Source organism: Pelodiscus sinensis, chromosome 6, assembly GCF_049634645.1.
Source record: "Pelodiscus sinensis isolate JC-2024 chromosome 6, ASM4963464v1, whole genome shotgun sequence".
NCBI classification, from domain to species: Eukaryota; Metazoa; Chordata; order Testudines; family Trionychidae; genus Pelodiscus; species Pelodiscus sinensis.
The window spans coordinates 40,947,122-40,974,585 of record NC_134716.1 but is presented as its reverse complement, the minus strand read 5'-3'; the positions used below and the strand labels follow the sequence as shown (position 1 = coordinate 40,974,585).

The window sequence follows — 27,464 nt, the reverse complement described above, 5'->3', positions numbered from 1 at the left end:
GGTTGGTTAAGTCATTAGGATGTGGAAGGTAGTGTGCGAGCCAGCGGATGTCCTTGTTCATAAGTTAACTTCATTTACAAGTTTAATTTTTATGCAAATGGTATAAATGAGGACATCGGCTGTCTCACACGCTACCTTCCATATCCTAATGACTTAACCAACCAACTAACCAAACAATGACGGAGCTAATTGTTATTATCAGCCTGTTGTAACTATTTGAACCATCTACTCACTAGCTCTCTCTTTTTTTTTCTTTTCCCCTCCTTTTCTCTTTTTTTCTCTCTCTCCCCCTCCTTCCCTTATTTATTCTTGGATCTGGACTTCTAATACTCCAGTCATCTGAAGAAGTGGGTTGTGCCCACAAAAGCTCATGATACCATCTACACGTTTTGTTAGTCTTTAAGGTGCTACTAGTCTATTGGTTGTTTTTTTAAGTTTTTTCTGTTACAGACTAACTCAGCCACCCCTCTGAAGCTTGTTATGAAGACTAGATTCATAAACAAATTCAAGGGTAATTATAAATTACCTTCCCAGTTTAATATCATAGTAAAAAATAATAAAGGCAAGCATACACAGTAATAAGCATATACACACATAAGACGTTGTTAACTTAAAGTTAAGGGCCTAGATCCTGAGCTGTAGCCAAGTTGTCCTGAGCTACAGACAAGTTGGACAAGTGCTTGTGAAGTGAAGGGAAGATGAGGCCAAGAAGGCAAAAGTGGTTTTAAACCAGCTTCGTGCACTCTACTTCAGATCCATTTCTTATTCGATTACAAAACCACACACAAAATCTTGTACTGCACATTTACACTGTGATTCAAAAAAATCAGATCAGCTCCCTGTTACTAAACATGTCTCTGCTAATCCCAACCTAACCACAAACTTCTCCTTAGTGCAGACACAAGTTAGTAGAAACCTGCACAGATACAAAATTTGCATCATCATTCACATCCATATCTGTAAAAATAAGCCACAGATATCTACACCCACATCCACATCCACAGATGCTCATACCCATAGATATAAAGCAGATATCCACTGATTCGGAGGGCTCTAGATATAAAATGAGTATCCACATCTGTATCGGTATCTGCTAAAATGAGCCACAGATATCCACATCCATATCCGTGGATGCAGACACCCATGAATATAAAACGGATATCTACAGATTTACAGGGCTCTACCATTAACATGAGTGATTCATGGTAGCCCTTGAAAGGTGCATCTACCAAAACTCTAATTGCTAAATGGGGTGCCCCCCTTGTGCCCTTCCTGTTCCTCTGAATGGCCCTGCCTGCATCTTGCACCCCCTTGTCCGTCCCCCACTCCCGGCAGGCACCAGTCTCCTATGAACATTAACCTCAATTTAGCTGTTCAAGGTCAACTCTAGCAAGGAGCCTGAGGCCAATCTCAACCAGCTATAAAGAGATAAATGGTGTTAAACTGTATTTACACAAAGGGAACAGGCTATAGTTCGGTTGGTATTAGATAACATATAGATAACCTAGGTCTCTTTTCTTAATCTAATCAAGTCAGATACTGCAGTAACAGCACACTAAAAATACCAAGGTAGATTTGAATATATATAAAATGCAGGCAGTTATGTACATTCTTGGTACATGACAATGGCTTTTTAATGTTTTAGGAAATATTCACTACTGGTGACCTTTTTTCCTACAGTTAAAGGTATTAATATAATATAAAATAAGTGCATTAAACAGGTCTATTAAAAATATTGTTAGCTGCTGCTGAGATTATAAATTACAGGATTGCTAAAACAGTACTATTTAATAGCTTTTAAAGGTGATTGTTGAGTAATTTGAGTCTAAGGTCAATGAGAATACCAGAATTAAACTAACCAGGCTATTAATTACATTTAAATGATATCTATTGGAGCATTTCACTTTCTGTTGTTTACATTATTACTGAACCTTAATCATCATACATCAATTGTAGAAAGGCATTTTGGCTACAGAGGTTTGGCCTGGAAAGAAGTTAATGCCAAAAAGCATTTAAAGAATTCAGTGTTAATAGATTCCTTAGCATCTGATATTATTATATGCTATTATTGTTTATGCTGTAAGAATACGGTATTTATTTTTAATGAAGTCTTATAACTGCATTCAGAAAATTCACCAGTGAAAGGATTACAGCCATAATATTTGAGTGGCAAAATTAAAGTTCACACAATTAATATTAATCTTCATAAGAATGTTTGTTTGTAAAAAAAAACCTGCACAAGCTCCAATTTGCTTTCAAATGAAATGTCAGATTTTCCTTATTCTGTTGCTGAGGTTACTGTGCATTAAATGGGACTGATTTCAGTTTTTCAGAATTTTTATTGTCCATTTCAGGGTGCATCCTAGTCCCAGGGACGTCAGTAGAAGCTTTGTCACCAAATTTCAGTGGTCCCAGGCATTGAAGCAATAGGCTTGTGGAGAATTTTTAATTTTTTTTCATTAATCATGAAAAGAACACACAAATTAATTTTTCTACAGAAAACACAAGTGGAGACATAGGCAGAACTATTTTCATGCTAATTGCTGTCACATTGGCTCAGCTATTGTAACTATAACAAGTGACACTAACTAATCTTTTTAAAAACAACGACAACAAACTGTACAGACTAACTCGGCTACCCCCGAAGCGTCTAATCTTTTTTAGTCTTAGGTAAGCTTTTTACACATTTGTCAATATTATTAATCCAACTTGTAAAAGACCAATTGTCACAGGAAAAGCAAGTATATATCCAGCGAATAGCTCTTACTTTATATGATTTTATGTGGCTTTGCATGGGTATGAGCTCGGATCAAAGCAATTTGTTACATTAATGACTAGATGAAATAATTTAACATGCCTGTAAAATATGTGTTACATTTGCTCTCTCATAGTTGGACAACATAAGAGATAACAGACTACTACTGCTGCCAGCAAATTGAAATATCACATGAATTTTGTTCTTAAATTACTATTCATTTTATCCTCCTATAACATATTTTTTCTTGGAAAGCAAAAGTGCAGAAAGGAATTTATTATAGTTTAACAGCATTCAGTCATAGCCCAATTCAGCTATTTATCACTATTACACAAAGCACTCAATCAATCACCTGCTTAATTTAATGCCTGTGCTTGGCTCTCAGGCTACATATACACTGCAATGCTCTTTCAGGATACCAGCATATCCCGAAATAGCGATCCCACGTCTTCACAGCAAACCCGTTATTTCGGGCTCGCTATTCCGACGTCCCTGTAAACCTCATTCCATGAGGAGTGAAGGACGTTTCGGAATAGCAGATTATTTCAAAATTTGGCACTGTCTGTGAAATAAGCTATTTCAAAATAAAATCGAAATAAGATGCGCAATTTGCATAGTTAAAATTGCATATCTTATTTCAAACTACGGTGCAATGTAGACATAGCCTTACTGATTCACTCATACACGTTTAAAGTTAAGAAGGTGTTTAAGAGCTTTGCTGAATAGTGATAGACTTAAGCACTTACTTTTGAATGCTTTGTTGAACTAGAGTTCATGGAATATTCTAAGCCCTGATGAAAATTTCAGCACCTTGTAGAACTGGGACCACAATCCTAAATGTGAGAAGGAGGAGTGAGTTCAGCACTACGTTTCTTAATGGTGTTGTCTACGCTATGTATATATAGGTCTGCACTAGAGGTGTTTCTAGACACCAGGGTTTTTTCAAAAAAAGTAGTCTTTTTCCGAAAAACTTCCCCTTCATCTAGACAGCCGCCGCGTTCTTTCAAAATTAAATTGAAAGAACGCAGCGGGTTTTTTGACCGCGGTAAACCTCATTTTATGAGGAAGAATGCCTTTTTTCGAAAGTTCTCTTTTGAAAAAAGGAGTTTTTGAATGAAAACAGGGCTTTTTCGAAAGAGAGCCTCCAGATTTCCTGGGTGCTCTCTTTCAAAAAATCAGCTCGCTTTTTCGAAAGAAGTGGTTGCAGTCTAGACGCTCTCTTTTGAAAGAGGCTTTTTCAAAAGAATCTTTCAAAAAAGCCTCTTTCAAAAGAGGCTTATAGTCTAGATGTACCCTAGGGGAGTGTAAATTCTGCTCACCACTATATCACACTCAAATTGGTCTGCTGGCACATGCTAAAAGACCGTTTGTGTCTGTTAACTTGGTCCCAGACATGATTACATTCCAGGGAACTTTTAGTGTACAATAGCAGAATCTACATGGATTAGTTAGTGCATGATATGCTGATGTGAACTAGAATTCAGACCTCTTCTGTGCAGATTAACACAGTGTGTACACAAGTCGAAAATGAATGGCAACTATCTGCTTCAACGAGATGTAATCAAACCAACAAAAAATAAACTGAGCTGATTATGTTTCTGAGTTGTTTTCAGTGAGGACTTTGGACTACTCATCCTTTGCCAGGTCCAAAGGGAAATGATCCAGCACAACAAAATTAACAGGCTGCCCTCTTCCCCCTTGCTTATAATACTTTCCACTTTCATGCCAAAGTTATTAACGAAAGATCCTTATGTGCCTCTATTTAAAACACTTTATACCAGGAAAACGAGAAAGGAAAGCGATCAGAAGTAACAAGGTCTGGGCATTTCTGACCTATAAAACATGAGTTTTTCTGACTCACATGTACTGCAGGTTGGTGTTTTTCAGAAATGCCTGACGGGACACAAACTTTAAACCTGAATCCACCACGGTTCTGTGAAAACATATAATGTTAAAATCATTAGTGTTGGTCAGTTAAAATAAAGTGGATTGATAAATAGTAATAATGATTAGAATAAGATTTGGGATTACAATTAACCTAGATCATTATAATTAATTAAATTGTAACCTCTTTGGGACAACAACTATATTTTTAAATTCATGTTTGTACTGCATCCAGTACAATTAGGCCCTTTTCACTGACTGGGTCTATAGATCCTACTGTAAGAAAAACTAAAAATATGAATGTTAAACAAAGATAGTATGGTCAGATACTCACAGATTTTTCAGTCCAACATAAAGTCCAACTTCATTGTTATTGATACTTTCTAACTTCCGCTGGTTTGCAATGTAACTATAGAAAAAACAAAACAGAAACAGCAAGTGAAGAAACTTCAAGGGGTAGCCAAGTTAGTCTATTACAGAAAAAAAATAAATGGTCTGATAGCACTTTATAGACTAACAAAACACATAGATGGTATCATGAGCTTTCATGGGCACTTCTTCAGATGACCAGAGTTATGAGTTTGGGATCTGCACACCCGATATAAATAGGAGAGGGGAAGGGTAGGGGGAAGGGAAGAAAAATTGAGGGAGGTGGGAGACAGAGCATCAGTAAGTATCTAAAGATTGGATAGTTAAACCAAAGCAGATAAAAATCGAAGTTAATAGACAAGTGAAGAGAGCAGCTCCAGTACTTCTCTCTGTTATTTAAATTGTCCCCGGCATTGTTTATAGGAGAAATGTAAAAGATTATGAAGATTCCTGAACAGCTTCAGTCTACATGCACTTGTAGTGCTTGTGTCTGCAAGGTAAAATATTTCTTCCCAAGTATTTAATTGGCCGCCTGAACATTTAATTTTTACTCAGGGAAAAACATCATACACAGAGAGGGGGATCTCTACACTCATCAGGTGATACATAAAATTTCTTTATAATGCCACTTTCACTGAAACCTGCTCTTTCCTAGCTCATTACTTTTGCACAACAAAAAAGCCTGCCCCTCACTTGATGTAAATTGTACACAAATGGAGAGTCGGGCCCTAGTTTGTTAATACTGCATACATTTAAAATCATCATTCATTAAGCTGTTTTTATCCCTGCCTATCCTATTTAGCTGGAGATGTATTTATTCCATACTACAGTACAATCGAAAAACAAAACTAAGTAATCATTCTTGGTTGTATTATGCATAAAATGAGCCCCAGCTGAATATAGCTCCCCAGAAGGAGAAAGGATCATGATAGATCAAAAGCATCAGACAACCCTACTATACCCCAGGCATCTCTTTATGTGTCACCAGTGTAGCTGATATGAGTATCAAATGACAGTGATGGCTCTGCAGGATTTTTTGGGATAAGTGTAGCACACTAAAGCCATTGTGAATTAATAATAAAAAAATCTTATTATTCCATGGATTTTATAAGCCAATCTGATTTAAACTCGCGGAACTCATTAAAGGCCAATCCAAAAACAATGAAATAACATATTAAAGATGATGGATAATAAAATCCTCCCATTTGAGAGTCATCAGCTTGATCTTCCTGATCTGATATGAGGAGAGACTAATAAGACTTGGACTTTTCAGCTTGGAAAAGAGACAACTAAGGGAGGAAATGTTAGATGCTTATAAAATCATGACTGCTATGGAAAAAGTGAATAAATAAGAGTTACTTATTCCTTCCCATAACATGAGCACTAGGGGTTATCAAATGAAATGAATAGGCAACAGGTTTAAAGTAACCAAAAGGAAGTACTTTTTCAGGCAATGCACAGTCAACCTATGGAGTTCCTTGCCAGAGGATGTTGCGAAGTCCAAGACTATAACAGGATTAAAAAAAGAGCAAGATAAATTCATGGAGGATAGGTCCATCAATGGCTATTAGCCAGGATAGGCAGGAATTGGGTCCCAACCCAGTTTGGCAGAAGCTGGAAATGAGCCATAGAGGATGGATTGCTTGATATTTACCTGTTCTGTTCATTCCCTCTGGGGCAGTTGGCATTGGCCAGTCGGCAGACAGGATACTAGGCCAGATAGATCTTTGGTCTGACCCAGTATGGCCACTCTTATGTTCCCATTCCCATTCACTCAAGCAGGAGAGGGGATGTCATTTAGAATCTTCCTCTATCTGTGAGACCTTGCAAGCCCCCCAGTGCCAACTGGCAGAGGGCACACTATACCTTTACTCATATCAGATTTGATACACTCATTGCTTCAACACACTGTTGTCATGATCTGTATCTAAAAGGCAGCATGTAAGGTTTCATATGAAAACAGATAGCTTTCTGGTCACTACTGTTTTTGTGGGATATTTGTAGGGTGGTGTTTAAAGAATAACAGATATGTGTTGGAAAATATGTTCTTAAAATAGGAGTGGCAACCAGTGCATAACCCCAGCCTGCCCCAGACAAATTAATGTTGTTTCACCTGCTTGACTGTCTCCAATGTAAACCGAGCAAAGTGAGACCAGAAACAATAGGAGTACATTTACATATAAGGTATCCAAAGCCATCAAAGTAGCAAGTGGGGGAAATGACCATCCGTCAGCTGTGGGGGAAATGACAATCCATCAGCTGAGAGGAAAACAAGACCTTGAAAACTGAGAAAAGTGAGTCTTTCAACCAGGCCCATCCGCGGGGTGGGGTGTGTGTGCTAACGGGTGGGAAAGCACCTCTCTATGGTCTCCCAAATAAGCATGTTCCAGACAGCCCAGGGAAGGCAGGAACAGTGCTGCCTGAGCCTCCCTCCTCTATGTTCTGGCCAACCAAGGGAAAGCTGGGGCTGATTTTCCCGCTTACTTGGAGGACCATAGGGGATGCATTCACACCCTTGCGGTCCACATTTACAAAAAAAGCACCCCCACACAGAAATTCCTGTGTAGGGGCCTGTTTTAACCCAGGGGATTGAAATCTCTGAGAACTGAATATAGATGAGAATCTTGCTTAGACAAAAATTGTAACTTGCTAAAGTTAAGTTTTAGATACTAGAAGGCACGTTTTGTTTTCTTTGTAACCTTCTCTCTCTCTTTCTCACTTATTTGAAATTATTTACACCTCTGTTTGTTAATAAAACTTAGTCTTGTTTATTACAAGAGCATTTCTCAGTGCTGTTAAATTGAAGAGAAATATAAGTCTTCAGATAACCTAACAGGTTATCGTGTGCTCTGTCTCTTTGGAGGCAGCAAAATTAATAAATTCTGTGAGTGTCCAATGAGAGGGAATTTGGAGAATTGGCCTTCACTGACTGTTACCTTCAAGGGCAAGATAAGAGTGGGAGAGACCTGAAGAGTTTGCTGTCAAGGCAGATGAGCTGCTGTGCCAGACAGCTGACACACAGCTTAGCAGCAGCAAAACTCACTGCTTTGACAGAGCAAGAATAACAATGGCTCAAATCATCACAACCTGCTGCTCAGTTCAGGGGCAAGAGAGGCAGAATGGGCTGTTGAAGCTAACCATAAAAACGTTGTGTCCTCTTACTGCCTATTTTATCTTTTGCTTAACATTTTATTTGATTAAATCTTCAAATCTATTTCATAGATGAGAGAAAGAGATATGGCTACGGTAGCACATATACTAGGAGGGGAAGTCTATAAGATAAATCCTTTGTTTAAGTCACAGAGAGGTTTGAAATAAAAGCTCTTATTTGACTGAAGACTATTTTTACCATCTTCACAACTGCTCTACCTTGATGCTACTTATCATCATATATTAATACTCCTAAAAGCTCTGAAAGTCAGTGGGCGATGTTGAGAAATGTAATGTACTTGCCAGCCCTTAAAAATACTCATCCTTTCTCTTAATTGAACATTTATCAGTGCAGCATACGAGAAAAATACCCGTACTCTATGATTGGCTGAAGTCATGTGATAAGTCAGAAGCTACCATTGTGTACCACAGCATATTACAACAATATTGAGGTTTTGAAAGATATTAACCAATCAGAACACATATACCAATTACAGCTCCAAACTGAATCCTAAACAGTCAGCAACACAATTCCTTGGAACATACTACAACCAGATTTCTCTCCTACTGGAATGATTCATCAGTTAACAATAGTTGCTTCCAGACCTCTAATTTCATCTCCCTGTGGCCATTATGAGGCCTATTAATTCCGATAAAGACATTCAGAATTGCATTTCAGACTGATTTCATATTTCAATCCACATTAAGTTGTTTGTCTCAACACGATTCAAATTGCATAACATCACATACTTATATTTCACTATTGCAAGCCCATTTTAAATCCTATGATCAAAGACTTGTAACTTTCTCAAAGATTTTGTTTTTGAACCAGAATGTAACAAGCTCCTGCTCAACACAAAGGTGAAATATTTGGGGAAAAATGCAGAAAATCAACTGAAGCATGTCTAAATTACGTGAGCATGCAAACAATACTTTTTTTATTCTTTCATGAAAAATATATTATTTTCATGCTCACAGAATTTAAAACCATTTTGATTCTTTTGCATTTAACCAGGTCAGAAAAAAAGGATTCATTCTTAATTTTCTAATGTTATATTTTCATATTCCTTTCCTAAGTCTAAAAGCTGAAAAAATAAAAAACCACAAACTTTGGGTCATACTGAGGAGGGAAGGTTTTGAAAACAACATGAATAAACATTCCCTAGTGAACAAGTCATTCGCGAGTTTCTAGGCTTCAGGAGAACTTTTACCACGGGTTATTTCTTTTCATCCAGTCCTTTTGGGAGAACAGCAGAGCACTCTAGACCTTGAATTAGACTTGATGAACCTCATTGTAGATTGACAAGTCAAATATGTGTCTAGTCTGCATTAGAAGATTGCTTTTGCACTCGAGATGTATGAAATGGTAAACCACACAAAGCTCCCCAATGTCCTATTTTGTTACAAACTCAAATGTCAGTAAAGGTTCATCACAAGATTTGCTGACATTTATGAACCATTTCAGCAAACCTGGTCTGATTTATGGGTATGCATGAAAATCACGTGACGTGCAAATGTGACATACGAGATGAAACCAGGCACTTTCAAATGAGTTGCATTTTGAGTTCCTTTGAAGTGAAGTCTCAAAAGCAAGACTCCAGAGGTGTGAATGCACATGGATTGAATATGAAGAAAATATTTGTACGATCCACCAAAACTGTCAAGTTTCAAATACATGTTTCAATAATGCAACTCCTACTCAAACAGGGAATCTCTAGGTGCAGGATCAGACTCCTAATTAGATGTAATACCTAGAAAATGCTCCCATATCATGACACTTGTCTTAAGTTAAAATACATAGACAGACAGACAGCAGTTCCTTTATAAATATGAAGGACTGAGCCTGCTCCAAAGTATTTATTTGGTTGACAGCAGTGTTAACAGAATTAAAATTCACCATACTAACCACCCCAGTTCTTGAGAAACAACCCTCAGTGGAAAAAGAGATGAGACAGACGCTCAAAGAAGCCCACTGCCATGGCCACCCTTGTTTATCTGCTGGTGCAATAGGCATCGGTACAAAACCCTAAAGCAGGTGTTGGCAACCTTTGGCTTTTGGTGCATCAGGGTAATCTGATGGCAAGCTGCAAGACATTTTGCTGATGTTGACTGTCCAAAGGCCTGGTCCCATACAGCTTTTCCAGTGGCTGTGATTCTGTGTTCCCAACCAATCAAAGCTGCGAGAAGCCGTGGCCAGCACTTCCCTGAAGCCCGTGCTATTTACTGCAGCTCCCAACCAAAGATCCAATCAAGCAAATTCAGCTCCTTGTATCTCTCATCCCTGGTGGGCAACATTTGCTATGTCAGGTGCCGTGCACAAGCATTCTGAAACAGAAGTGTAAATCGGCATGTCTTGTTTAAAACTTTAGGGGAGCAAGGGAAAGGAGTTCTGAATCTTAACTTTTACTCTCTGTTGTAACAACGAGGAGGTGCATCTGACAAAGTGGTTTTTACCCAGGAAAGCTTCTGCACAAATAAATGTGCTAGTCTTTAAGGTGCCACTGGACTCCTTCTTGCGTTTGCAGATACAGACTCACACGGATAACTCCTGAAACTTTCTGTTGTAACTGTATTGACAAGAATAGTTTTATATGTGTTATCTGTAGCTGCTGCTGCTGTTGCAGCCTTGAGGGGGTTCCCTTTCCATACCCCTAGCACACTTGAGGCAGATGGCGAGGGACTTGAGATAACATGTTCTGAGAGATCCTGCAAGCCAGTGCTGCCTCAAAATCTGAAGAGAGAGCCTGGGAGATTAACATTGCAGACTGTATGGAGAAGGAATGAGTGTAGAAGTGAAAGGCTCAGGAGTCCTATGAGGAAGAGGAGAGGGAGAAGCACCAAGATATAATGAGGCTTCTTTAGATGCTCTAGACTCTTGTGGACCTACAGACTCGATACATAGGCTCACCTCCCTATGCAGTCTATGGATAACTCCATTGTATTCCTTCCTACACCCCCTCACCAATCCAGGAAGCACCAGGGGCTGCATCCCCATCCCTGCCATGCCAGACCAGGGAACATTAAGGAAAGCCACAGCCTCACATGCACTGACCTGTGAGAATCACAGTTGTCGTATGAGTAGCTAACACACACGAATGTTCCTTCCATTTCCAGAAATATATTAAGGTGTTAAGGTCTTTGCTTTAACTTGAGCTGAATTTTTTCAAGTGTTTTCATTACTTAATATAAATCTATTCTTTGGAAAATAATTCATCTTTATTAGTTCTCAATATAAGCTTCTGGGTGCCTAGCAGTACTGAAAAAAAAACCATTTACTTTTTGATGCACACCGTGACAGAACTCAGAGGGCCAAGCGTAATAATCATAAATATACAGAAAGCACCATAAAACTAAAATGGCACTGTCAATGTTACATTCGTAGATGTACACCAAGCACCATTCAATTCCGAAAAGGCCCCCATACGATAGGTTCAAGTAGAGCACAGTAAACCGGGACGCATTACTGTGGTTTGTTGTTAAAGTGCTCTTCCACAGCCTTACTGAGCCTTACCACTCCACTCTGAGCTCTTCGGACAGTCCTTGTGTCATTTTGTTCAAACTCAGTAGGCAACTTCCCCCCCCCTTTGCTTCACAGTTATTATGCAGGACACATGAAGCAATTATTATCATTGGGATATTTTTCTCACTGAGTTCCCATCCTGTGAGTAAACCACACCTGTGCCCCTTCAGCCTATTAAAAGCACATTCAACTTAGGGATGTGACGGGCTAGTTGACTAGTCAGTTCTCCCCCTTCTCCCTCCCCCCCCCACACTTGCTGCCTCTATCAGAAAGAGGCAGCAAGGGGGGAGGGAGGGAGTACTTCAAAGTGGCAGAGCCACATGGAGCCTGGGACCAAACACCATGTTCCACACGGTGCTGTTGCTTTGAAATGCTGCATGTAGCCTGGTGCCACCTGGGGTGTCCTTAGGCTGCAAGCGGCGTTTCAAAGCAGTAGCACCCTATGGAGTTCAGGATCAGCGGGGAACTCCCCCACTGACCCCAGGCTCCATGCAACACTGCTGCTTTGAAATGCCATGTGCAGCCTGGAGACCAGGGGAAGATGACCATTTCGCGGGGCCCAGGGCAGCACAATTTTGCGGGGCCCCCCTTTGCCATGGCGCATGTGTGGTGGCGCCATGGCGCATGCGCGGGGCTTCTTGAAGCACGGGGCCCGAGGCGGCCTCCCCGCTCGCCCTGACCTATATCCGCCCCTGCTGGAGACACCCCAGCTGGCCCCAGACTCCCTGCAGCGTTTCAAAGCGGCAGTGCCGCACAGAGCCTGGGATCAGCGGGGGAGTGTCCCTCGCCCCTTCCCCCCGCTGACCCTGGGCTCCACGCGGCGCTTTCACTTTTAAAGTGTAGCAACAGCCCTAGGGCTGTTTCTACACTTCAAGGGCAGAGGCGCCCTATAGACTAATTGAATAGTCGATGCAAAATGCATCGAGTATTCAATTAGTCAATTACAATTTAACATCCCTAATTCGATTCTCATTCTGCACCTGCTGAGCTGGTAGCTGAATCTATCTTGGGTGCTCTTGAAGTGGCCTGTGTACAGCTTCATGAGCCAAGGGAACAAGGAATAAGTTGGGTCCTCGGTCCTCCAGGATCACTACTGGCATTTCAACATTGCCAGTGGTAATCCACCAGCCGGGGGGAAAGTACCTGCTTATCCTGTGTTCTTAAAGATGAGGCTGCCACGTGCCTTCCCTGATCAGACACCACCAATGTCAATGAAGCAACCCCACTGATCTATTGACACTTGCATAACCACAGAAAAGGAGTCCTTTCTATTGTACTTGGTGGGCAAAGTGCCAAAGTAAGTATATGTTTGCATTCTACCACTCCACCACAGTTCAGGGCCCCCAATGCCACAAAGCTATGTGTTATGTCCTGCATATTGCTCAGAGTCACAGTACACTATAGCAGAAGACAATCAACATTCCTGCATGCTTGCATGGACAATAGCTTCCAAAGTGGATTCACCAAGTCTAAAATGATTTCCCACGGACCAGTAGCAAGCTGGCATTGTAAGGTTCAACAGTACGATCACCGCTTGATTCCCCGCTGTCAGTTCAGTTCTCATTTTGGTATCGCTACACTGCAGAACTAGAGAAAGCTCAGCATACAGATCCAGAAAAGTGGCCCTGCACATATGAAAGTTCTGCAGCCACTGCTCATCATATCAAACCAGTATTACAAAGCAACCCCGTCAGTCAGTGTGTTTTTTCCCCCTTGGGCCTAGAAGCTGCACTCTGCCATCAGCAGTTGCTCCATGATTGTCAACAGCAACTTTGACTTGGTTCTCACTATGCCTCAGAGCAACCAGACCGCTAGGAAATCATTCTATTCTCTGTGGCTCTTCTTGCAGCTCTGAAAATACCATAGGCGTCTGCATTCTGTGTTTGCAACACTCATTTCAATAGAGCAGAGCTGTGCAGGCTCCTTGCTTCTGTCAGAGATGGTGGACAGCGACAAGTCCCGAGCACATGCATGGGATTTTACAAATTGGCATTGAAATTACAGGCTGGATATGGCATTATGGGATGGAGAAAGTTGCATGATGGAACTTCCGCTTGCAGTCTCAGCGTGAATCCTTTCTGCCATACTGTGCACTGACTTCCCAAAAAGTGCACTGGATGGTGGCAAGTTGCACACTCATAACTTCCCCCTTGCACTTCACTATGCATTGAAACAAGCACTCCTGGTCAGTACACACAGTATTAATGCCAGACACCAAGTATGCACATGCACAAGCAAGACACTAATTGCAGTGGCTTATGCTGATGTAACTTGCAGCAGCAAAAGTCTGTAGTGTAGAAGATCCATCAGAAGGAAACAACTTTTAATCTTGGCTGAGTTGAGCTGGATTCAAACTGGTGACCTTCAGATGAAAGGCTCTCTAGCTCATTACCAATGCCCACAGGCATCTTGTCTCCCAAAATTGCTAATGTTATATTTTCAATAATGAGGTTTACTTTTTGGCAAGTTTATTTAATAGTGTTCTGATCCTTCTAAGCTTGCACAGACAGGATCTTCCACTCTCTTGGACTCACAGGCAAAATCTCCCACATAGTGCTTTCAGTTTTGTACAAACTAAGTCTGTCACATCTTGTTCTTAAAGGGACCACTCCTATTTGCCAATTACTACTAATAAAAATGCTAAGATAAAAGAAAAACCCAAATATTAGCACATCTAAATTCATTTTATAGACAAATGTTTTGAAATATAAAACCACTCCCAAAATGATGTCCATGTCCTTATACTTGCTCTTAGTATGAAGAGGGTTTGCACATACATCTTTCCAATCTACAGCACAAATCAACCTATTTCAGCTGTAGGAATAACCAGTAAGGTAATGCATGTTGTTACCTTATATGTGGACCACCATGCAGAAGGAGACACAAAATACATTTTGAGTGGGTCACATAAGTATTTGTAAGATAGCACCACGCACAGGGCTTCTCTATTCCTGGCCCTGGGAGCAGAATGCGGTCTTGTGGTTACAGACAGCACCGCCAAATGTAACACCACTTCTGTTTGGATCATTTGCAGGGGACTGAAGCTCTCATGGCAAAAGCCTAACTAAAGAGCAGACTCTCTTATCACAGAAGTAGTAAAGTTATGAACCATTACATGTGATTAGTTGCTACATGGTGATACAAAACAACACATGATTAATTTTGGTCACACGAGCACCTTCTGAAAGACAGTGAAACAAACAGGAAGAGACTTTGCTGTATTAGACCTCCAGATTCCAATCCCAACTCAGCCTACAGGTAAGTGACCTTTTACAAACTCTCAGTTATTTTATCTTCAAAATTGGTAAATGATAGGTATGAATGAAATCCCATGTGATAGCGAGGGCTGTGACAGGCACAGAAAAATGAAGAGCTGCTGCTAGAACTAACGATAGATTGTTGTGGCAATAGCAGCTACCACAGTTTAGGGCTTAGGAATCTGTCCCAGTGGCACTATTCAGAGCATACAGTGTACTCATTTCCAGGATGTGGCTGTATGTTATTAAGCAGCATGATCTAAATTATGCTCTCAGAAATATATGGGACTCTGATGGCAGGATGTGGCCCCCAGAGCTATTGCCTGCAATTTGTTTTCATTGTCATAAATAAAACAGTTGCATTAATAATGGGTGAAAGAGCAGCTTTAAATTGAATGGTTTTCAACACAGGGGTTGAAATCTAACTTCAATTAAAAAAAAATTAAAAAGCCCTTAAACCTATTTTTCTGAGAGCAACTTTTGCTGTGGATTAAGAGATACAAAAAGAAGTGAGACAAAGTTGGAAAAAGAGATAACATTTATGAATAACCACTAGAGTTGAGCCCCCACCCGGAATCCTATTTTGTATGAGTGGACTCCTGAGGCTAGGTCTACACTGCAAAGGTAAGTCGGAAAAAGAAACGCAATTTGCGGTATGCAAATTGCATATCTTTTTCCACTTTACTGTCAAAATAAGCTTTCATGAAATTTGGCATGTTTACACAGCACCAAATTTTGGAAAAAAGTACTCTTTCAGCACATTCCTTATTCCTCATAAAATGAGGTTTACAGGGATGGCGAAAGAGCACATCTACTTTTTAGAAAATTTTTCCAAAAAAACGGATGCTTTCCTTGGTCGCAGCATTGTTTTTCTGGGCTTCTTTCGGTATCCCGGAAAAGCAGGGCAGTCTAGACGTAGCCTGAGTCTGCATAGAATCCCATTGACTGCAAATAAAATACATTGAGGGAATCTAGGCCTTAGTCATGAAAGAGCAAATAGGAGTGAAACAAGCTGTATTATGCTCCCAGTCAACCACACAACAAGACTAGGCCCAATAACCTGATTTAGAATATAACATTAATTTTAAACCCAATGTGTTATTTCTTTCTTCTAGACTTCACAGTAGTAGGCTATGTACTGTAAGTTGTGGCCTGGGCAGAGCCAGACATGCTGTCATAATTAATTCTAAATAAAATAAATAATAACAAATAAATGGATTGCAAAATATTTTATAATCTTTAGATACGGTAATAAAACAAATAAAACATTGGAAAATATATAATTACACGCTTGGATTACCAAACTGCAGTTCAGAGACAGGGTCACTTGACCTAAAATAGTTTTGTACTATTGCCTTTCTACCTGCTCACTAGCATATGGAATAAGTTAAGCGAAGATTGTCTGACCTTGTGAGGCAATGGGTACTTCATCTTTGTGAGTTTGGTGGATAAGGACAAAGTCAAAACAAGAATGAAGTTGCAGACTTATTTTTTTTCTGTCTCCTTCAAATAAGTGAGGTTTAAAGTAAGAGTTAGAGGCTTAACATAAGAGGCACATAACAAAGAGTGCTTTAATAAGTAAGAGCAATACAAATATAGTCCTGATTCTAGAAGCTGAGAGGTGGGATTGCATGCCACCAGATCACCTGAAAATCAAGCTCTCCATCATAAATCTATTCTCAGCACTCCTTCCCCCTCCAGTGTGGCACCCCACACTGACCAAAACTAAAGTTGCACTTCAGTTAATCATCACAAGCCAAACACTAAATAATAATACAGTATCAATTGCACCACATTAAAATTGGCCTTTGTAATTCCATCTACCTGTAAACTATCACTTACTCTAGAACCTGAGCACCTCCCAATCAACAACAAAGTGTGTTGTAGAACCAGGAACTGAACCCAAAATTCCTGCCCTATAGCCTATTCCTTAAAACCACACGACTGCCCTTTCCCTATCAATCAGAATGGAAAAGCATTGGTAATTCTCATGATATAGCACACTGCTGGCAAGCAGAACCCTGTATCTGAGGCATTTAAGCATATTGCACACTTGATGCAACATTTCTGTCAGATTTTCTTGCTCTTCTGAAGCTTTTCTGCTTTTCAGGCAGAGTCTAACAAAAACACAGTAAAAAGAATGCAGAAATAAAAATAGTAACAATATTTTCAAGCATGCTTTGAGGCACAAGGAGGAGCTGCCACTGTTATGAGAGTAAATACAGCATTTAAAAATGGATGTGATAGACAGAAATTAAAACCTGTGGAACTTTAATCCAAGATGGCCGTCTTTGCTATTACAGGTTGGACTAGGGATGTTAAGTACCAGTTAATTGAATAGGTGAGTAACTTCATAAATTCTTATCAGTTAGGCGACTATTTTATAGTCCCTGGGGGCGGCAGCAGCATGGGGTGCCAGGCAGGAGCTAGTCCACAAGGGGGGCAAGTTTAAAAAACAGCTCCTCTTGTGAACCGACTGCTAGTTGTCCTGAGCTGCTACCTCTGATAAAGATGCAGCAGTACAAGCTGGCAACAGCCCCTGTCCAGGGGGGGAGGCAGGAGTTTGAGCTCCCGGACCCAACACGAACCAGAACTAAGCCAGACTGCCTGGCTCCTAATACACTTTAAATGCAGAGCCACAGTGGTGGTAGGACCCGGACCCAGTGTGAGCCAGAACTGAGCTGGGCTGCTGGCCAGCTGCTAAAAAATTTACTGATTCGGGGGGGGGGGCAAAATGCGTGTAGTCTATAGCATTAACCTATACGCTTTTGTTAGTCAGTTAATAGACTACACTATTACATCCCTAGGTTGGAACTCTCTTGTCCAGCACCCTCAGGACCTGACTGGTCCCGGATGAGGGAATTTGTAGGACAAGGGGAGATCCCCTGACATCAATCCCTCAGCCTGCTGCCCCTTCCCACTGCCAACTCCTTCAACTCAGCTGGGCTGTCTGTGGATCAATCCCGGCTCCACTGCCACCCAAGCAGGTCCAGACACACTTCCAAACACAGCCCCAACTCCACCGCCAGATGCAGATTCTAGTGCTGCCACCGTCATCGCCACCTCCTGGGCTGATGCAGCCTGGCCAGGCTTCCCCTCGAGCTGCTGCGGTCCTGGCCCCGCTGCTGGGCAGCAGACAGTCCCAATCATGCTCCACTGAGGCTGCTGCGGCCCCACTGCTAGCAGACTCGCAGGGTTGCACTGGGTTCCCAGCTGTTGGCACTTCTGTCCCAGCACTCTCTCATCCAGGAACATCCATGGTCATGCCAGACCACAGATGTTGCTAGATGAGAGAATCCTGGATTTGGAGGGTGAAACCTGTACTGTAGTTTTGCAAATAGTAAGAACATATTTAGGATAAACAGAACTTTAAAAGGTACAACTAGACATATTTAACCTCTACAGCAGGTGAGTACACTTTTCTCCCTCCCCCAGAAGCATATCTGTGCCAGCAAGGAGGGTTCACCCCAGTAAAAGCACAGTACTGGTTTCTGAGAGAGATGCCCATTGTACAGCTATACCAGCCCCCAAACCCCCAAGCAGGGATTGATTGCAGGGAGATAGCCAGTCATCTAACTTCTATCTCCAGAAATTCTGTGAACACCTTTGGAACCTGTAGCATGCCCACTTCCACTGATTTGAATGAAGGTCAGCTATGAGAAAACCAATTTCTATCTAGCCCAAATGTTTTCCACTTCAGAACTGGCACACCCTAGTGCAAACTTAAGGTGACTCCAAATATTTGTGGAAACTCCACAATTGGATTGAACCCAGAGGATTTACACAGCTCTTAAAACACACCCTAACGGGGATGGATTAAGGGGTAAGCTAGCCGGGCAGCTGCCCGGGGCACCATGATTGTAAGGGGTGCCGCACGGTGCTGCCAGGCCAGGCGAGGGTTGGGACTGTGCATGCACCCTCCTCCAACCCGGGCACAATTAGAATGTCTGCCTGGGGCACCGGAATGGCTCAGGCCAGTTCTGCACCCTAAGGTGTATTAACAGAGTTTGCATGAGGCCTAATCTGCCAAACAGTTACGCTGGTACTTGATTTAGTGACAATAAATAGTTCCAGTGAACAAGGCTACTCACAGACATAAAGTTAAGCATGTGCATGTGTGTTTGCAGGATCAGGGTCAGCGTATGCACATTAATTTTCTCAAATTCATTTTTAAACTAAGATCACTTAGGGTACGTCTACACTACAGCGCTAATTCGAACTAACTTAGTTCGAATTAGTTAATTCAAACTAAGGTAATTCGAACTAACGGATCCAGACTAAAAAACTAGTTCGAATTAGCATTTTGCTAATTCGAACTAGCATGTCCACATTTAGTGGACCCTGAACCGGGGTTAAGGATGGCCGGAAGCAGTGCCGGCAGGACGTCAGATGAGGACTTAGAGCATGGAGCTGCTGCCTCAGGCTAGCCGAGGGCTGTGCTTAACGGGACCCAACCCCCACCCCGGACAGACAGTTCTCAGGGGTTCCCCGCTTGCAAAGCAGTCCTGGCTTGGAGTGCCCGGAGTACCCACACTGGGCACATCACAGCACTCGGCCATCAGACCGGCTGAACTTTCCGCAGGCTGCCATCTCGGGAGAGGGGGCAATTGGGGGGCTGCAAGAGAGCTTCCACCTCCAGAAGCCCGCAGAGCCAGCCCAGTCCTCCCCATCAGGGGCTCGTACCCCATTCCTCACTCACCACTTACCCTTTCCTAGCCCCCCTTCCTGATGTACAAAATAAAGAAAACGTGTAGTCAAAAATAGAATCTCTCTTTATTGAACAAAACTCGGGGAGACTGGGAAAAGGAGGTGGGAGGGGGAAGAGAGAGGGTGGGAGAGGGGAGGGCAACTAAAATGATCAGAGGTTTGGAACAGGTCCCATATGAAGAGAGGCTAAAGAGACTGGCACTTTTCAGTTTAGAAAAGAGGAGACTGAGGGGGGATAGGATAGAGGTCTATAAAAGCATGAGTGGGGTGGAGAGGGTGCATCAAGAAAAGTTCTTCATTAGTTCCCATAATAGAAGGACTAGAGGACACCAAAGTAAAGGAATGGGTAGCAGGCTTCAAACTAGTAACAGAAAGTTGTTCTTCACAAATCAAAGAGTCAACCTGTGGAACTCCTTGCTGCAGGAGGCTGTGAAGGCTAGAACTAGAACAGAGTTTAAAGAAGTGAGATAAAGTGATGGAGGTTGGGTCCATGAAGTGGTATTAGCCAGGGGGTAGGAGTGGTGTCCCTGCCCAAAGTTTGTGGAAGGCTGGAGAGGGATGGCACGAGACAAATGGCTTGGTCACTGTCTTCGGTCCATCCCCTCCAGGGTCCCTAGGGTTGGCCGCTGTCGGCAGACAGGCTACTGGGCTAGATGGACCTTTGGTCTGATCCAGTACGGCCATTGTAAGCTCAGGGCTCTCAGGGTCAGAGGTCTCAGTGGACCACCTTGATTTTCATGCACACCTGCTCCTGGGTGGCCAGGCTGGCAGCTCTCCTGTCCTAGACGGCCACTTTCCTGTGCCTAGTGCGGAGATCGTGGACGAGGTCCACGATGTCCGCACTAGCCCAGGCGGGTGCCCGCCTCTTGCGGTCCCGGGCAAGCTCCCATGAGTCGCCAGCCTGGTCCCGGGAAGAGGGGGAGGGTTGGGGGGCATCGGGTGGCTGGCTCGAGCCGTGCCAGGTGCAGGGTCTGCTAGCTGGGTGCTGGCAGGCTTGCACCTGGCATGGGCACCGTAGCCAGCCTGTGCCCCTTTAAGAGGTCCGGGGCCGGGAGGGGGGCAATAGAGTTTCCCTGGTGTTGGCCAGAGTGGCCACTAGGGAAAGCTGGGGAGGGCTAGCCTCCCACTAGTTCGAATTAAGGGGCTACACACCCCTTAATTCGAACTAGTAAGTTCGAACTAGGCTTAGTCCTCGTAAAATGAGGTTTACCTAGTTCGAACTAGCGGAGCGCTAGTGTAGCGCCTATGAAAGTTAATTCGAACTAACAGGCGTTAGTTCGAATTAACTTTGTAGTGTAGACATACCCTTAGGGATTTAGGGAGCTTGTGTAGGCTGAGCTTATTGCACACACCAAGTTAATCTGAACCCTCCATCCCCTCCCATGCTCCCTGTGGGCCACTCTTCCATCCCCCTCTATCTCAGAGACTACCTGCAACTTCCCACATCCCGTCCCTTACACCTTGGACTTGTGTGCCCTCTCATATTGACACTGACGGTTTTGTGACCTCAAATGTCCATCACCACTTGTCAATCCCCTCCTGCCATGAGGTCCTATATTTGCCCCGAAGCCTCCAAATCCTACACCTGAGTTTCCCATTCTCCCCTCATGCCAGCAGCTCTGTGTGCCTCATTCTATTTCTACCATCCCCATCTACTTCTCATGCCAGGGGCTGTGTTCCCCTTACCTCATATCAAGCTCCCCCGATCTCCACCCCTATTGGGTTCTGCATACTTCTCATTCCCCCTTCCTTCCTTTCCAGGATCCAACATTCTCCCCAGCCCTATGTCAGGGATTCTATGTACCCTCCTTACCTCCTCCTCATACCACCATCATCCATTTTCCTCCCAAACCATGGACTGTCTGTGCACCCCAAGTACTCCTTTCCCTGATGCCAGGGGATGTCTGTCCGCCCCCCCCCCCCCCCATTTATACCAATTCTAGGATCCTTCCACCCTTCCCCTGTATCATGGATCCCCAGCCTCTCTCCCTCCACACACAATGGCCCAGTTCCTCCATGCCTTCCCATTCTCTCCTGCCACTCTGCCTTAAACTCCATTGGGAGGACAGGCAGAGATGTGCAGTGATATTGTTATGCTGGAAGGTGTTAATGGATGCCATTAATCAGCTGTGGTTTGATCTATTGATCTCTCCATGTTAATCAAGGGATGGGATCTTCCCCATTCTCTCTCTTTTCATTTTCCAGTTTTCCAAAAATCAGAAAAGTTCTGTCCATTGATACCAAGGGCATCACCAGAAATTCTGGAATTGATCAGATGCAAAGTTCAAAAATTATTGCACTATAGAGAGACATAAAAGCCACCAACTTGATTGTAAGACGTTTGCAAGCTCAACTAAAAATAATTCAGTCAGAACCCATACAAATCTTAGCAATATTGCCCTTTCATTGCTATCGTCAGCACACTAGCTTGAGAAGAGCTAGTGGGGTGTCTGGCTGTCCTTTCCCCCTCTCTGTTTGAAATTCCTGCCTCTTTACTGCTTAACGGAGCTCTGAAGGCTCCTTCAATTTGCCACATCAAAGGCAGCATTCTGTCACATTCTGCTCCCTTTCAGGATGATCTGCCTCAATGTATAGGAACAAGTTAGAACAAAGGAGAATATGCACAGGTTCTCCCAACCCCTTGTAGGAACATTCCATCTCCTACAGAGTGCAATAAACACATTAATTCTTATTTGAAAATATATAAGGACTGCGGCATCCACACACTTCGTTAGGAGAAAAGGTTCTAACTCAAAGATTTAACAGTGTTCATGTAATTAACAGTGTTTGTGTAATACATGGTCACTGTCCCATGTAGTAAAACTTAGGTCACTTACAGCAAGAGATAAGAATGACTGAGCTCTACAATCTAAGCTGAGTGCCAGTGGGCTTTATAACTCATGCTGTAGCAGCTCCTATATTAAGTTTTAGAGGCCCCAGGTTCAAATCTACCTGCCAGCAGTTACAGTCACACTGTGGGCCTGTCTACACTGCTGCTTAATTTGATCTAATTCAGTGGGGCTATGTCTACACTGCTGGCTTTTGCTGGCAGAGAGTATGCTAATGAAGCGCTCATTAGCAACTTCTCATGTTTCATTTGCATAATCTCTGCCCGAGGCTTTTTGCGCAAGAGGTTTTTGTGCAAAAACTAGCAGTGTAGACAGATCTGTTTTGTGCAAAAAACCTTTTTGTGCAAGATCCTTATGCTTCAAAAAAGGAGGTATAAAGATCTTGCACAAAAGGGGGGTTTTGCACAAAATGCATCCGTCTACACTGCTAGTTTTTGCACAAAAACCTCTTGCACAAAAAGCCTCAGGTAGAGATTATGCTAATGAAGCACGAGAACTTGCTAATGAGCACTTCATTAGCATACTCTCTGCCAGCAAAAGCCAGCAGTGTAGACATAGCCTGGCAGGCAGCCTGTGGGCTATATACAGTCTATTGGGGTTTTTTGTGTGGAATTTTGTTTACCGTTGCCCACAGTGTTGCCATCTTCCTCTGGTTTCTGTTCATGTAGTTTTCTTCCTACTAGTATTACAAAAGTGACGTGCATGTAAGTCACGTGCATGTAAATCAGTGACTGTGAGAGCTGAGTGCTCCGTCTGCATCCAGTCCAAGTGCCACTATGGTTCAATTGGCACATGGCGCAAGTGCTGTTAGCAAAACTACCCAATCTCAGGAAACCATCTTGGTTACAACAACCTTTCAACCCATTGAGATGAAGGAGGGCCACTCATGCGGCCCATTCACTAGCGAGGTTGCCCATCACTGATGTCACTCAAAGGTGTTAAAAAGCCTCCTTTCCTCCTCTCCTCCAAGTTTCACCCTGTCCACTCAGGCACTTCGTCAGCAGGAGAGGCTTTCCTGCCAACATAACTTACGCAACTCACTGAGGTGAAGTAATTATTCTGACGGCAGGTCTCTCATCAGCACAGAGCATCTTCACCAAAAATACTACAGCAATGCAGCTCTGGTAACGTAGCGCTGTAGTATAGACTTGTTCTGTGTCAGGGTGTATTTGGTACCTGAAAGAGGCAGCTAAACATTTACCTGGATTTATCCCTTCCAGAAAATCCAGAATAGATTGTCCTAATCCTCCAACCTTTTAATTCATAGTGGTAGTAGTGTCTTGCATTTCATGATGTTATCCAAGGCCCATGTGCTCCTCAGCAAACCTGACCTAAATTTTTCTACATGACCTTGCATTCTACAGCACTTCAGAATCTGCTGCAGCTATATATAAATAGGAAAATGCAGGGCCCAATTCAATGCCTATTGAAGACAATGAGAGTCCTCCCAGTGGGTCAGGCCCTTATCAAAAGAAATATGAAAATAAATGAAGGAATTGATGCAGAACTTCTTCTGATACTTAATTTGATATTAATTTAGTTTGATATTAACTATTTTTAATCTTCAGATAACAAAAAAAAAAGGTCAGGGTTAAAAAATAATTTTAAAAAGTTAGTCAAATTGTGGGCCTACAACTCTTGACAATATCCATTCTCTTTTAAACTCAGAAAAGCCAGGACATTTGCAGCTTCCTTTCATCCTGAGTTCATTCTGCCGAGCCAATATATAACTGCATATATGCTCTGTAACAGGGGTGGGGAACCTTTTTCTGGTCAGGGGATGCTAACCCACAGAAAAATCAGTCAGGGGCCACACACAAGTGACAAGCAAAAAAAACCCCCAGCTGACGTGGCCCCCAACTGAGAAAGAGAAAGACACTCCCCATACTCCCCTCACACACCAGAGCCTAGCAGGTTCCAGGCTAGTAGATTTTGTGCGCTCCAGACCTATGGGAAGATGCCAGATGGGCTGGAGCACCAGCACGGGCTCCCTAATGCGTGGGAGGAGCCTTCAAGCCTCAGAGGCTGGATCCAGGCAAGCCAGGGACAGCATACAGACTGCGGGCCTTAGGTTCATCAACTACTTATCCCATTGAAGTCTCTGAAATTTTTGCCCCTAACTTCAATGGAGAGAGAATCTGGAACTACGCATCTCCTTGAAGTTAAGGATATGCCTAAGTGCTTTGCTGGATCAGGGCCAGAGTAATTAGCACCTTGCAAGTCTGAGCTATAGAGATCATAAATCAGGGATGGGCAAACTATACCCATGTGCTGCATCCAACCCTCAGACCTTTTAGTCAGACCCTGAAGCTCCTGCCGGGGAGCAGGGTCTGGGGCTTGCCCTGCTCTGCATGTGTCACGTGGCTCTCGCAAACAGAGTCATATTCCTGTTCTGGCTCCTACAGGGTAACTATGGGGCTCCATATGTGCTCACTCTGAGGCTCCCATTGGCCAGGAAATTCAGCCAATTGGAGCTGTGGGACTAGCGCCTGCAGATGAGCATTGCACTGAACCAACTGGCTACATCTCCACATATAAGCCAGAAGGGAGACATGCCACTGCTTTTGGTTGCTGCTTAAAATAAATGCCACCCAGAGGCTGCATACCAAGCTGAGCCACCCCTTACCTCTGAACCTCTGCCCCAGCCCTGATCCTTCTCCCCACTTTTGAATCCCTCTATCCCAGCCCAGAAAACCCTCCTGCACCCACAATTTCTCATCCCTGGCCCCACCCCAGAACACAGACCACCAGCTGGAGCCCTCATCCTCCATGTCCCAACCCCCGACCAGTACTAATTCCCTTCTGCCCTCTGAAACTCACAATCACAGTCCAAATTGTTTATTCCTGGCCCCAACCCTTAGCCCACACCCAAAGCTGAAGCCCTTATCCCCTCCTGCACTCCAGTCCCCAATTTTGTGCGCATTCATGGCCCACCATACAATTTCCATACCAAGATGTGCCCCTCAAACTAAAAAGTTTGTTTATCCCTGCTTTAGGCTATAATAATGCAGCCGGATCCTAAATTACAAATGCATCGACTTATGACTGTTTGTATTTACGACCAATCTCCTATACAGCTGGAACCTGAGTTACGAATGAAATCCGCACTTACGAACAGCGCGGCCGTACATAAGTGAATGTAATCTGACTTATGAACAGATCGAATTACAACCTAGTGTTTGGTACGTAACTCGTTCGTAAGTCGGGGACCAGCTGTACAGATTTGCTTCACAAGAGTCTAGCACCATGTGGGTCTGGTTGCAGAGTGAGGACAATACCCTCATTTATGTCTGGACATAGCTTGTTTATTCAGACCTTGGACAAAGCAGAAGCACATCGCTCTCTGAACTGATCTACGCTAGAAAAATGACCAACTGGTGACAATAGGGCTACGTCTATTCTGTAGCCTTCTTGCGGAAAAGCATATGCAAATGAAGCACGGCGTAGAATATCGCCGTGCTTCATTTGCATAAGTAACAAGCAGCCGTTTTTGCACAAGAGGCTTTTGCACAAAAACGAGCTGTGTAGACGGCTCCTTTTTGTGCAAACGCCCCCTCTTGCGCAAGAGCCATTCTTCCTCATTTTTTATTATTGATTTATTATTATTATTATTATTATTAGGTTTTGTAATAAAAATTCACAAAACCCAAGTTTGGAGTCTAAATCCCCTGACAGCGTCCCCTTAAACCAAGTTAAAAAAATATCAATCTTTGGATATTGTCCTAATGGGCCCCTCTTCTACATTGGACTGAAAAAGACTTCATTTAAATTCCATGGCCCTAATCTTCTCATGGGAGTGTGCTGGAGATAACATATTCAGGATTCAATCCTGCAGCTGCTTACTTATATGAGTAGTTTATGTAGTTCCACTGAACTCATAAAACTATTAGGCAAGTAAGGATTTACAGCAGGGTTGGGCAATAAGCGCCACATAGACCAAATGCAGTTTACCAGGATTAGCACTTGGCAGGCTGCCGGCAGTTTATTTACCTATGTTTCTACAGGAACTATTCCCGGCTAATGGGAGTTGCAGGAAGTGGTATCCCAGTCTGTGCTGCTTCCCGGAGCTCCCATTTTTAGCCAGCTCCCAGTGCATAATAGGAGCCTGTGTGTAAGCATGTATATGGTTACACTTTCACATTGCTAATCTACAGCCAACTGGAGCTTTAAACAGCCACACCTGCAGACACACAGGTAAATAAAGTGCTGGTGGCCTGCCAGAAATTAACCCTGGTGAACCTTATCCAGCCCATAGTATGCTTATTGTCCTCCCCTGATTTACAGTCTGAGAGACAGTGCTTTGTAGGCCCAGTCCTGCGCAGTGTTGACTGTTTTCTGGAGGGTGCTGAGCTCTGGAGCACAATGTTTCTCTGGAAGTATTCAGCAATTCCTAGAGCCCCGCTCTTAAGGTGCTGCCGCATTGACCAGGTTCCCAAAGGAAGTCCATCCAGTACTCATTCATTGGAAAGATAAGAATGAAAACAATGGGTTCATAAGGATTCCCTGGGAGACAAAAAGGAAAATGCACCAGAAAAACTAAACCTGTAAAAATTTTGTAATGTCTATATCCTAAAAGGAAAACAGCTTTTTTAAAATATCAATTTTCAGTTCATAGTGAGTATTAAAAACAGATACTGAAACTCCTATAAGCACAGGTTTTACAATGGAATCATGGCTAAATTCTTAGCTCCTAGGATGTTAGGGTGTGTCATTATTTCACAACTGTCCATACTTTAATAATATGTGCATCCTGATACCTCCTATTACTCCCTGTCTCCAACTGATAAGGAAGAACCTTCAATTCCAGCTAGACCATAGCATCCTACACTACTGAGTTTTTCCGGGACACCAGAATTATCCCAGAAAAAATCCGCCATGTCCAAGGAACGCATCTGCTCTTCTGAAATTTTTATCAGAAGAGCAGATGCGCTCTTTCAGAAGCCCTGTATTCCTCATTTTATGAGGAATAAGGA

The 27,464-nt window shown here is 42.9% G+C and overlaps 1 protein-coding gene across 6 annotated transcripts in view; it reads right to left on the bottom strand.

The window, feature by feature from the left end:
* The window catches only part of NTRK2 (neurotrophic receptor tyrosine kinase 2), a 292,046-nt gene that overhangs the window by 258,153 nt on the left and 6,429 nt on the right, over positions 1-27,464 (bottom strand). For all 6 annotated transcript variants that reach the window (XM_075931775.1, XM_075931774.1, XM_075931776.1 and 3 more), the window contains 2 exons: positions 4,974-5,048; positions 4,617-4,688 (listed from right to left, as the gene is read on the bottom strand). In XM_075931775.1, coding sequence (XP_075787890.1) covers positions 4,617-4,688; positions 4,974-5,048 — 147 coding nt within the window. The remainder of the gene's footprint in view (positions 1-4,616; positions 4,689-4,973; positions 5,049-27,464) is intronic.